This window comes from Uranotaenia lowii, chromosome 2, assembly GCF_029784155.1.
Source record: "Uranotaenia lowii strain MFRU-FL chromosome 2, ASM2978415v1, whole genome shotgun sequence".
Lineage (NCBI taxonomy): Eukaryota > Metazoa > Arthropoda > Insecta > Diptera > Culicidae > Uranotaenia > Uranotaenia lowii.
In genome coordinates, this window is record NC_073692.1 from 43,608,385 (window position 1) to 43,622,058 (window position 13,674).

At 35.9% G+C, this 13,674-nt stretch overlaps 1 protein-coding gene and 1 long non-coding RNA gene across 2 annotated transcripts; both read left to right on the forward strand.

Moving 5' to 3' along the window:
* Window positions 1-11,088: 11,088 nt before the first annotated feature.
* LOC129743730 (uncharacterized) lies at window positions 11,089-11,953 on the forward strand. The gene is made up of 3 exons (XR_008736667.1): window positions 11,089-11,214; window positions 11,283-11,550; window positions 11,611-11,953. It is a non-coding gene; the product is annotated as an uncharacterized LOC129743730 (long non-coding RNA).
* Window positions 11,954-13,297: 1,344 nt separating this feature from the next.
* On the forward strand, window positions 13,298-13,654 carry LOC129741327 (protein lin-52 homolog). Its single transcript, XM_055733048.1, has one exon. The coding sequence runs from the start codon at window positions 13,298-13,300 to the stop codon at window positions 13,652-13,654; it is 357 nt and encodes a 118-aa protein (XP_055589023.1).
* The last annotated feature ends 20 nt before the right edge of the window (window positions 13,655-13,674 follow it).

The following is a 13,674-nucleotide window of genomic DNA, read 5'->3' on the forward strand; positions in this document are numbered from 1 at the left end:
AGTCTTTACGATAAAAGGTCGCAAGAGAAGAAATCAGGTCTTAATCAACACCTGGTTACCGGGTTATTACGAGGAGAGGTCAGATCTCGAGTCGCTAGAGGAGAGTTCGGACCTTGAGTCGTGCAGAGGAGAGGTATGTGTACGTCAACCTCGAGTCGATGTGAGGAGGGGTCGGATCTGGAGTCGTAAGAGGAGAGATCAGGCCTCGAGTGACGAGACGAGAGCTTCATGTGGAAATCTCGAGTCATTCCGGTTCTCAAGTCGTGAGAGGAGAGTTCAGACTTCAAGTCGTAATGATGAGAGGTATTACTTAAAGTGGTCTCGTCTATGAGCGCGAATAAACCTCCCACTAAAGATGGAAAGTGTGTGGGAACTAGATATGCGGCCCCAGATGGAGTTTAGGGAGTACGTGGTATACACCGAATAAATCGAGTCTTCTCATTGTACCCATGGACCCAGAGTAGTAAACTGGGGAGACGCGATGGCTCGCCGTGCTTTGAAATGCAATCTTTAAATCGGGATTTACTACCTATGGTTACCAACTAAAAAAAGACCATCGTCAACACAAGTAACATTTATAGTTTTATAGGAGGCTACTAGATCAAGTTTAGGTTTCATAAAAGGCTTAAAGTATCTTACAAAACAATCTGTTACTTGGGTAGTTATTTTTCCGTTAGGTCGTTAGGTCAGATCAAAAGGACGTGAAAAAGCCTGGTCGTCAGAAAGTCTGTTCGCTAGAACATCAAATGTAAGATTTTCAATTCATTTTTTCACCAGGTCATAAGATCCTCAGGTCTTAAGGTTGTCGGGTAGTTGAATTGTAACGCTGTCATCTGGTGACGAGGATTCACCTCATTAAACGTGAAATCTTACAGCCATCTGATCAGATTTTTCAACTTTCAGGACGTCAAGACCGTCGATTATACCTTTCTAGACTTAGGTCTTCATGACTTTTGATCGTCAAGTCTTTAAATGAAAGGTTCTAGCACAGTCAGTTAAGTCTCTCGCCAAGCTGATAGCTTGTCGTCAAACCGCCAGTTTGTCAGATTCACTCGTCATTCGGTCATGAGGTCAACAGGTCGCCAAAGCTCTGCGAAGTAGTTACACCTCCCCGTAGTGCAGAGTGTCGTATCACCTGTAGGCGTACGGCCAAGAGAACTACACGTCACACTTGGTGCAGCCAGCCCGCCGACAGCTGCGTGCCAAGTGTGGGACATACGTGGTGCGACTCGTTGCCTCGTCAGGCGTATCGGGTAGCGACCCCGATATGCGGGACGACCAAGTGTTCGAGCGGGTGTTGATCGGTCTGCTTCTTGAGGAGGTTCCTGGCCCCGATTCGCGGATATGATTGACTCACGACGGGCCGTAAACATGTGGCCCAGTGATTGGGACTCACACTGAGTCTCGAAGAGTCGAGACGGAGAACACGTTAGGTGATGTGAGTATCTCCAGACCCGGAAGAGAGGCGAGTTATTCTCTTCTCGAAGTAGGCTAGTTGTTCTAGTCTCGATTTGTGTCAAGAGGGATGAGCGTGAGAGGGTCTCGAGTCACGACTCACGAGGAGAGGCGCCGGTCCTTAAGCCTCAAATTGTGACAAGAGGCCGAACGTGGGCCTCGAGTCACTTGTAGCGGCAAACGGATTGCCAACCCGTAAGTCGCGAATCGTGATAGTAGAGCGGAAGAACTTTGCTGGTGTAGAACGAACAAATGAGTATTGCAGTGGAGCGCTTTGCGCGAGTATGGTCTCCCAACATGGGTACAGCCTTCGTTGCAGGTCTGGATGGAAATTATGGCCAGAGGACCCAGGTGGACTTTATGGTGTAGGGGTACATAGTATCATGAGTCACCAATTGCACCCATGGACCCAGAGTAACAAACTGGGGGGACGCGGTTTCTCGCCGTGCCTTGGAATGCAATCCGTAAAAAGAATTTACCACCTGGGTGATCAACTAATAAAAAAAAGGTCAGGTAATCAGATTGTTTGATCATCAGGTCGGCAGGTTGTTAGGCCATCAAGTCAACAGGACGTCTGGAAAACGTCTGCCTGTCAGGACGTTAGGTTGTAAGTTCGTCAAGTGTCAGGTCTCCAAGCCGTCAATTCATCAGGAAGTTAGGTCGTCAAAACGTAAAGCTGTCAGTGCGTGAGGTCGTGAGGCCATCAGGCCTTCAGTTTGGTAAACTATCAGGTCGTTCAGTAGGTCTTCAGGTTTTATGTCGTCAAGTTGTCAGGTTGTTAAATAGTCTGATCCCAAGACACTAGGACGTCAGACTGTCAGGCAAATAGGTCAGCTAAAAAATTTGAACTTCAGACCGTGAGCCGTATGCAAATAGGTTGTAAGCCCATTGGGTTTCAAACTAACAGGCCGACAGGATGGCGACCGTCAGGTTGTCAATATACCTGCTAGTTAGGACTTCAGGTCAACAAATGTCTGGACGTCAGGACTACAAATCGTCAGGTCGCTAAATGAAAAGCCGTTTGGTCATCAAGTCGAAGGCATTCAGCTCGTCAAATCAGGTTTTCAGCTTTCCTGACCATCAGTTCATCAAACGTAAGGTCTTCAGGCCATCAGATCTTCGGATCGTTAGGTCGTCAAACAGTCAAGTCATCAGGTTTTTAGGCCATGAAGTGTCAGGCCGTCAAGTGTAAGGTCTTCAATTTCTCTGCTCGTCAGGTCATAATATCCTTAGGGTCATTAGGCTTCCAGGCAGTTAGCTCGCTAGGCCTCTAGACGCCAGAACGTCAGCTCGTCCATCAATGACAACCATCAGTCGTTAGGTCGTCAATTTCTTATGAGCAGGTCGTAAGGTTATCAGACCGTCAAGACACCTAGTTATAAAGCCTTCAGGTAAACAGCATGTCAGTTCGACTGGCCGTCAGGACTTAAGATCCACCAAAACCACCGACTTCCTGGTTGGTCATAAGGTCATCAGGTCGTCAAACGTAAGGTTTTCAGGCCATCTGGTCATCAGGCGTCCAGATCATAAGGTCAAGCTTCACGTTGTTCGGTCATCGACCCTGTCAAGTCGACAAGCAGACAAATTGTCAGTCTTCAAGTAACTTGAACATTGATTGCTTGATTCAGATTAAAAAAGTCGTATTTTCAGCTATTTTAAATCGACATTTCAAATTTGTTATTCGAATATTGATCTACAGTATGATGGAAGGTTTCGTCATTTCCCGCCAAGCCTCATGCCAAGGAAATCACTTTCTCCCGGCCAGGCTATGCCCGAGCGACTTATTCCCGAGTCCAATCGGATCAAATTTCTAATTAGCACCCTTCATAATCGATTAATAACACGCTCCAGCTCACGAAGGTTCCCGGACGCCCGCCACGGCATAGAAAAAAAGGAAATTAAAACAGCTCACAACAAACAACCGCCACAACAAGCCCGATGATGGATTCCCTAGCTAATCGTTGTTTGATCAAACTAAAGAAACCGCGAGCGCGTGTTTGCATGCTTAAGCAACCACCCTATACAATCCAGACTAGTTAAGTTGATGGTGATCCGGGGGCCTGCAATTCGTCTTAATAAGGTGCTAGCTACCTCTGTAGTTACGATTTGCCGCAGGCAAAACACGACTTCCATGCCCTCTGAATCCTGGAAAGTGATTTTATCTTTGACGCCAATATTTTACTTTAAGTTGGCGGAAAATGAGAATTTTAAAAGCTTGTTTACAAGCTCAGAGTCAAAGCATGCCAAGGCGAAAATTTATATATTCAATCTACATCAATCTAGTGATTTCTTTTTACTTGGTAATCCTTATAGAAACATTAGTTTATTGATAAATATTTTTAATCTCGTATGCCAATAAATGATCACGATCTAATTAAGAAAAAAAATATATCCTTTTGAGTCCTAAGGATCAATTGAAATTTTAAGAAAAAAATTTCTGAAAAAAGGTGATATTTTACCATTGTTTTGAAAATATAGGATTAACATAGCTAAGGAATCAAGTCACCCTAGGGATCAAGTCTCCTTACTCTCCCCTATAATAGGTGAAGGTAGTGCCTATTCAGTCCACATTTCTCCATTTTCTAGTCTCTAATTAATTAAGAATTCTATCAACATCCTCATCCGTAAAACAGCGTTGAACAGACAGAAAGCAAACCTCATTAAAACCCAACAAAATTCTGACGGTTTGGTATTGTCCTCAAAAAGCGGGAATGATCTTTACACACAGCAGCTGCCAAAATCAATCCGAAATAATTGGATGCTGCCCATAATAACTAAACCCACAAAATACAGTAGCAAACTTGTCTGTCCGATTATTGTTAGGAAGTTCCCTACGGGATGTGGTCCGTTGCCAGGGTTTAATCGAACTGTGCGATCTCTCCCATTTTTCAGCGCGGAACTCTACAAAACACAAACGTTGAACTTCGTCAGACAGAAGGAGACGAAAAAAACCTACCAATCCATCCGCATGGGGCAGTCAATCATCCCGGAATGCCCGGAAGGAAAATCGTTAGCCAATTGCTGTCTGTTTTTTTCCTTCTTTCTATTGTAGGAATTTTATTCATGTTTTGCCAATGTTCTTTATATTCGATCATGACCGGGAAAGCCAATCCGACCGCGGTCAGGTTCAGCACAGAGAGAGATTGTTTAGATCAATGACTGATGTTTGTTGGTTTCAAAGTTTTATTTGGTCATTGTGGTTTTCAATTTATTGGGTGGCTATCTAGGCACAACATTACACAGTTTTCTGGAGCAGATCCAAAGCACAAAGAAGCCTACATGAAGCCTATGTTAGAAATTCGATATGGAAATAAATAAAACATAAGCCGAGATTATTCTTGATGCATATTTTAAAATTATTATATAAACTCTAGGTGAGCTTTAATTGAGTATTGAAAACCTTAGTTCAATATTGAAATTAATATCACCTAGATATTATATAATAACATAAAATTTTACGAATTCTCCTCATATCTATGTACATATCTACAATCTACATATCATTTTCCGATTATCTAAGCCTAACAAGCACTAATCAGATTTCATGTCATCCAGAAGAAGACATTATATCAGAGAATAGAAGATATCAATTTAGTCAACATACTAGTCACTGGACTGGAACTGGAACACTATCAAGACCAGATCTTTTAAGCTTTCCTAGGAGTTCGAGAAATTTTGAAGAAAGACTTTCACAAAAAAAGATGTATTTTTGAAAATTATTCAAAACGATATTATACATTGCAGTTTATTCACATGACCAAACATTTCCTAAGAAAATCCATGAATAAATTCAAAAAAAGGTATCCCTTTTTTTATTTTTATGATTTTAATTTCCGGGACCAAATTCATGTGAAAAAAACTCTTTACAAAAATGACATGAATGCCCGCAAAAACAGAAAAAGAGACAAATATTACAAAAATTACAATAAATTACAAAAATTAGAAAAATTACAAAAATGAAAAAAAATGAAAAAATGAATAAGGCTGGAACAAATATAAATTTCTTCTTTTGTCACCCCCCCCCCCCCCCCCCTCCGAAATTTCCAAAATCCCGAAGGGGGGAATAAATAAAGTTTGAAATATTTTAGGTAAATTTCAAATTCAAATATCCGAAAGATTACAAGACTAAGAACCAAATTTTGGAAGATGGAAATGAATTCACATTTTGTATTCTTGATTTTGTTGAATTTTTCGATAAAAAAACATGATTTATAAGTTTTATGCTATAACATAGTATGCAATTTGGTTGCATACAAGCTTTCGTGCAATTTATTCCAATTTATTTGTTTTTCGCATTATTTTTTATTGTTCCCCCCTCGCGATGTTCCAACTCCGAGTGACAAAAGAAGGGTTTGAAATTTGTTCCGGCCTAATTACAAAAATTAAAAAAATGACAAAAATGACAAAAATGACAAAAATGACAAAAATGACAAAAATGACAAAAATGACAAAAATGACAAAAATGACAAAAATGACAAAAATGACAAAAATGACAAAAATGACAAAAATGACAAAAATGACAAAAATGACAAAAATGACAAAAAATGACAAAAATGACAAAAATGACAAAAATGACAAAAATGACAAAAATGACAAAAATGACAAAAAATGACAAAAATGACAAAAATGACAAAAATGACAAAAATGACAAAAATGACAAAAATGACAAAAATGACAAAAATGACAAAAATGACAAAAATGACAAAAATGACAAAAATGACAAAAATGACAAAAATGACAAAAATGACAAAAATGACAAAAATGACAAAAATGACAAAAATGACAAAAATGACAAAAATGACAAAAATGACAAAAATGACAAAAATGACAAAAATGACAAAAATGACAAAAATGACAAAAATGACAAAAATGACAAAAATGACAAAAATGACAAAAATGACAAAAATGACAAAAATGACAAAAATGACAAAAATGACAAAAATGACAAAAATGACAAAAATGACAAAAATGACAAAAATGACAAAAATGACAAAAATGACAAAAATGACAAAAATGACAAAAATGACAAAAATGACAAAAATGACAAAAATGACAAAAATGACAAAAATGACAAAAATGACAAAAATGACAAAAATGACAAAAATGACAAAAATGACAAAAATGACAAAAATGACAAAAATGACAAAAATGACAAAAATGACAAAAATGACAAAAATGACAAAAATGACAAAAATGACAAAAATGACAAAAATGACAAAAATGACAAAAATGACAAAAATGACATAAATGACAAAAATGACAAAAATGACAAAAATGACAAAAATGACAAAAATGACAAAAATGACAAAAATGACAAAAATGACAAAAATGACAAAAATGACAAAAATGACAAAAATGACAAAAATGACAAAAATGACAAAAATGACAAAAATGACAAAAATGACAAAAATGACAAAAATGACAAAAATTACAAAAAAAACAAAAATGACAAAAATTACCAAAATGGCAAAAATGACAAAAATGACAAAAATGAAAAAAAGGCAAAAATGACAAAAATTACAAAAATTACAAAAATTACAAAAATGACAAAAATTACAAAAATTACAAAAATTACAAAAATTACAAAAATTACAAAAATTACAAAAATTACAAAAATTACAAAAATTACAAAAATTCCAAAACTTACAAAAAATTTCAAAAATTACAAAAAATTATAAATATTTCAAAAACTACAAAAATTACAAAAAATTAAAAAAAATTCAAAAACAACAAAAATTACAAAAATTTCAAAAAATACAAAAATTACAAAAATTTCGAACATTGCAAAAATTACAAAAATCATAAAAATTACAAATATTACAAAAATTACAAAAATTACAAAAATTACAAAAATTACAAAAATTACAAAAATTACAAAAATTACAAAAATTACAAAAATTACAAAAATTACAAAAATTACAAAAATTACAAAAATTACAAAAATTACAAAAATTACAAAAATTACAAAAATTACAAAAATTACAAAAATTACAAAAATTACAAAAATTACAAAAATTACAAAAATTACAAAAATTACAAAAATTACAAAAATTACAAAAATTACAAAAATTACAAAAATTACAAAAATTACAAAAATTACAAAAATTACAAAAATTACAAAAATTACAAAAATTACAAAAATTACAAAAATTACAAAAATTACAAAAATTACAAAAATTACAAAAATTACAAAAATTACAAAAATTACAAAAATTACAAAAATTACAAAAATTACAAAAATTACAAAAATTACAAAAATTACAAAAATTACAAAAATTACAAAAATTACAAAAATTACAAAAATTACAAAAATTACAAAAATTACAAAAATTACAAAAATTACAAAAATTACAAAAATTACAAAAATTACAAAAATTACAAAAATTACAAAAATTACAAAAATTACAAAAATTACAAAAATTACAAAAATTACAAAAATTACAAAAATTACAAAAATTACAAAAATTACAAAAATAACCAAAATAGCAAAAATTACAAAAATTGCAAAAATTATAAAATTATCAAAAATTACAAAAATTACTAAAATTACTAAAATAACCAAAATAAAAAAAATTTCAAATATTACAAAAATTATAAAAAATGTAATTATTTTGTCTCAATTTTGTATTGTAAGATTTCTGTCATTTTATTGCCAAATTTAGTGATATTTGTCATAATTTTTGTTATAGTTTTTGTCATTATTTTGTCAATAACTTTTTATAGTTTTGTCTAATTTTTTCATTCTATTGTCAATTTTTTGTCATATTTCTGTCATCTGCCATATTTCTGTTTATGTTTTTATATTTTGGTTATAGCTCTGTCGAGTTATGTAATTTCATATAAAAGTTAATAAAATTTTTGTCAGAATTTTCTAATTTTTTTGTCAGAGTTTTGAAGTTATTTACTTATATTTTTGTTTTTTTGGTTTTTTTTTCTTATTTTTCGTCAGAGTTTTAAAATTGTTCTCATATTTTTGGCAGAGTTTTGACATAATTTTGTTAGATTTTTTTTATTCATGGAATTTTCAGTTATATACAGACCCCGTTCGATTTTGGCAACATTCGATTTGGGCAACATCCGAGCAAAACCGTTCGTTTTTGGCAACATCCAAAAAAGACGATTTTTTTTGGTCACTTTTTTATTTTCTATTTTTATTTCAAAGAAATCAAAATAAATGTAAAGCGTAATTTTAGCATGATTTTTTTTAATTTGGCCTAATTATATTAGTTCGATTTTGGCAACATAAAATTTACGGACGTGTTGCAAAAAACGAACGGTGTCTGTGCAATACATTAATTTTGGGCGGAAGTGGCCATATTGGTTTTCAAGACGGCGGACCATAGCGTCAGACAGCGAAATTCAACTTCTAGGAGAAAGTGTTCCTGTTGTTTCATATCAGCCGTTTGACGACACGGCTGATGAAACAACATATCTAATTAATAAATTTTGAGGGTTATACGCTTTGAAATAATTTTACCAATTTACAATTAAAAAAATTAAAAGTTCGTACAAGTTTTTGATAATTTTTGATGAAATATTTTGACCTGTGGTTTGCCTTTAAAAACGTTCTTGGGAAATTCATTCGATTAATGAACATTTTGCTCCTCGCTTTTCGCATCGCGCCTATTGTGTTCGTATACCCTAATGCTACACATCTGCCTTGCACGACGAAATCAAAATTACCATTACATGGCGACCGTAAAAAATAATTCCAAAGAATTTAACAGTTTAAGTTTTTCTAAAAATCATTGAGTTGGATTGGCGTTACGAGATCACGGTTGATATTGCTACCGATACAGATGATACAGATTTTTAAGTCAAATAACGACTGAATAGAGAATTCAACCAATTCACAATTCTCCATTCTACAGTTCAGATACAGATTTTGGATGAGAAAATCTGGCTTGTTGAATTTTTTTAAAATTGAGTAATTATCTTAGAATTTGTCGAATATCTCCATCCAACGGAATCACGTTTTCAGTTGTTAAATTAATTTTTTTGCTTAACTTTCGATTATATTTTTGCAATCTGTTTTTCTTCACCTCTAATAAGTATGGTCGAAATCATGATGGAACTTCTTCTCAACAAACTTCTAACTTCTCGATTGTCATCACGAAACTTCTCCGGTTAGACCGGAGAAGATTTCGTATTAAGCTCGCGTATTAAACCGTTTGGAACACTCTGCGCCCCACTATTCGATCAACGCGAGGCTCAGTTAAACACTTATAGGAAGAGTTCAAATCGTGATCGGTTTGGTCCGGATTGCCTGAACTTGGATGTACGGAATCGACTGGGGACAACAATCCGTGGCGCGCGATAGTAAACGAGATATAATTGCCATCGCCAATCGGCCGTCAGTCAGTCAGCTGGAGTGAGAAAATCGAAAAATTGCTCCGCTTTTTTGCGGCAATAAGCCGTCGTCGAACCCCGTTCCGGGAAGACTTCTTCGAATCATTGACGCTGATTGGATGTTCGGGGAGGCTTGTTGTTGGGGCTCAATGCAACGCCCAATCAATGGCTGGCACGAGTAGGTGGCTAAGCTGTGAGCCTCTGATAGTGACTTGGGGCCAAAAGGGGAATTTAAGTAGTGAGTATCTTCTAAGCCCCGCCAAAAGCAGCAGTTAAATGGAATGTCACGACAAGACTCACAGGCGGGAAAATTCATTCAGCGTTACCGTTAATCGCTTGCAGCAGATGTGTCTCTGCTGACGATGATTTGAAATCGATGATGGAATTACAGTTCAATTATGCTGGGTCATGACTCGGATGGGATCGAAGTACAGAGCGAGCCACCCTCTCGCCATGTACCGGGTTTTCCACTCCCGTAGATTCATGGATGGGTCCCATTTGAGGAGGTTTGTGTAACATAGCAATGCCCAGGAAAAGCCTACCCACGACAAGACGATGGGTACTAAGTGCAGCATACTTAGGCAAGCCTGAGGAAATTGAAAAAATGCGCATCCAAATCATTTACATACAAATTAGCCAGTTTAGCGAATATAAGGAGAACGTCTAGCTTTGATGCTGGCGGTGTTTTGAAACTCTTGGAAAACGATAGCTTGGGTAGACTAATCGTCTTGTATGTACCAAATATAGGTTAAAAAGGCCTAATTTGACGAAAATCCTATTCTGTGTACATGGCGACCGTCAAAAATGTCTACAAAACTAGTCCAATAAGCTCAATTGCAACAATGTACCTAATATCAGGGCGATAACCACCGAGATCAAACCCTCCAACAAGCAGCAAAATCGTAATGGAATGAGATTGAAAACGAAGACGCCCGCTAAAAACTCGATCAACTTGCACTTGAACCTGACCAAGACCAGACCATACATCAATGGCAACCAGAATCGGTTGTCGGTTTAGTGGCCTAGTGTAGATCCATGTATCTGGCATACTTTCCGCAGCAGCGGCGGCAATTTTCATCCTGTAGTGCAACTTATTTCTTGAAAATTAAATCATGACAGCTTCTGGCCGGCCGGTTTTTTACGTGCACGCTCGTTTTCATTTAACCAATTATGTTTATAGAATAACCATTTTATGGTGTTTGCTCTAAAACTATCAATATGGTTATTTTTTAAGAATTTTTCTATGTTAAAATTCAACCATTTATCAAGTTCTCGTGTATGAACCACAAAATGGTTGAAAAACTTGACGTTTTTTCTTCGCCATATTGGAAGCTACCGTGGAGCGAACCGAACGTGTTTTGTTTTTCATTTTGTCCGTACGAATAAAACAAGGCTGGAGAGATTCTAAAGGTAATTGTTTTATCATTTTGAATATCCAATTAAAAACCCAACCAATCAACAAAAAAATTAAATTGCAGTGCATCAAGTGGACGACTGCGGCAGTCCGGATTCAGTTCCAGTGAAACAACAGCACCGAACGCGGAACTACTTACTTCCGGAACGAGCAAACATGAAGTGCTTCAAAAACTGGCCACCCCGACCATTCTCCATAATATAAGGATGGACCTAAGATTGGTATACAGCCCAAAAAGCTCCACCCACCGGAGTGGAATTGCGGTCAGCAAAGATTCTGTGCTACAGCTGCCTCCCAGTTGCCTTTAGCACAAAGCGGCAGAAACGGAACCGGTAACTTTTTTTTGCGGACCGTTTTTGTTTTTCATTTATGCAATAATTTCATTTTTTCAGCCTGTCCAAATGCCGATTTTGGTTCTCTAGAAACATTCTCTGCACTAGAGACACTTTTCAAGGTTAACTTTGAAGCCACAGCTGAGGAGGTCTTGAAGTTGGCTATACACATTGTTGTTCCGGCGACCGAGATGAGCTATTTCCCTTGTTGCAGCTATTTCCTAGACAATGCTCATCTGTTCCTGACGAGCGAAATCGGCTTTTTGATTTTTCTGAATCACTAGCATCAGAGCCAAAAGATCGGAACTTTCATCGGGAAAGTGAAAGTAAGTAGCTCGATGCTGTTCCGATAGGCCCACACAACAAAAATCGTTGAAATTTCCCCCTGTATTTATCATCAAGAAAGCAGAACATCTAAAAAATAAATAAAAAGATGTAAAAACACAAAATTGTTTAAATTTTATTTTTTCTTCTCCCTCATTTTGCATTATGGTTTGAAAACATCCATATTTCAACTTCTCCTCGAGAATCTCATTCGGTTAAAAAATAACCATATTCGAACTTCTCCCCTAGAAGTCATTTTATGGCTTCTCATAGAGAACTCATAAAATGGCATTTCCCGGGAAAAGGTCAAAAATGGTTATTTTTGAATCGTAAATGGTTTAATAATTTCTAGCGTGTGTGCAATGGGAATTTTTTGCGACGTTCACAGACAAACAGACCTGTTCTGTGTTTTGTTGAACTTTACTTCGAAACATCAATTCAGCATTAGGATTAGCATTAGCATAGCATTAGCATAGCATTAGCATAGCATTAGCATAGCATTAGCATAGCATTAGCATAGCATTAGCATAGCATTAGCATAGCATTAGCATAGCATTAGCATAGCATTAGCATAGCATTAGCATAGCATTAGCATAGCATTAGCATAGCATTAGCATAGCATTAGCATAGCATTAGCACAGCATTAGCATAGCATTAGCATAGCATTAGCATAGCATTAGCATAGCATTAGCATAGCATTAGCATAGCATTAGCATAGCATTAGCATAGCATTCGTTGATAATCTTATTGTTTCTAAAATAAATTTTTCTGCGTGTACTACTAAACATTTAATTCGTGCGGAAAGAAATTAAATTTTTAATAAACGGCTTCGGTTTGCTCTACGGTTAACTCCAAAATGGCGAAGAAAAGTTTCAACCGTTTTGTGGGTAATACACGGGAACTATCAAAATGGTTAAAATTTCGCAAAGAAAAAATCTTTAAAAAAATAACCATATTGATTGTTTTGGAGCAAAAACCAGAAAATGGTTATTCTTTAACCATAAATGGGTAAATAAAAATGAGCGTGCTCTTTTATAACGACTCTCTGTGAAAGGGTCTCTAAAGAACTGACGTTTCTGTTCGAGCAGCTGGCTGTTTTATTTTCACTGTCCAACCAAGCAGGCTAACTTGTTTGAATTCGATAAAAACATTGATTAAACAACATATTCAAAAAAGTATTCATAATACCAGCGGTTGCAATAAGTACGATTTTGTGACAGGAACAAATTTATACAGGTAAAACTTGAACTATCACTTAACATGAATCTAAATTTCTAGAGCTAAACGTAATCTTAACAATTCTAGCACCGACCACAAACTCTAATAACCACGGCTCCGAATGCATCGAAATCACCTTATACAATAATAATTAGCGCGCTTCGAGAGATTTGAGTCTCTAGTTTCAGACTAACCGTAGGTCACCATGTCTAACTCTGATGAAAACAAGACTCCTATCCAAATCAAAGAAGAAATTGACGACGAACCTAATCTTATGAGCCTGGAAAAGTTGGAACAAAACTCGCCGGATATTTGGTCGAAAAGGGGAGCACAGGGGTACAGCACACCAAACGTAAACTTTTCTCCTCCGGCATGGACCAAAGGACTAACCCAGGATGATATCAATTCAATGTATCAACTAGGAGCCCTATCTGCTAACGGAATTATTGCTGAAGTTAAAAAAATTTACGACCAAGCGTACCAGTTGGGTGTTCAGGAGGCCAAAGAAATGACCAGAGGTAAATATCTGAATATTTTCACAAACAATCGCAAAAAACCATAGTGTAATGAGTAGTAAGTAAT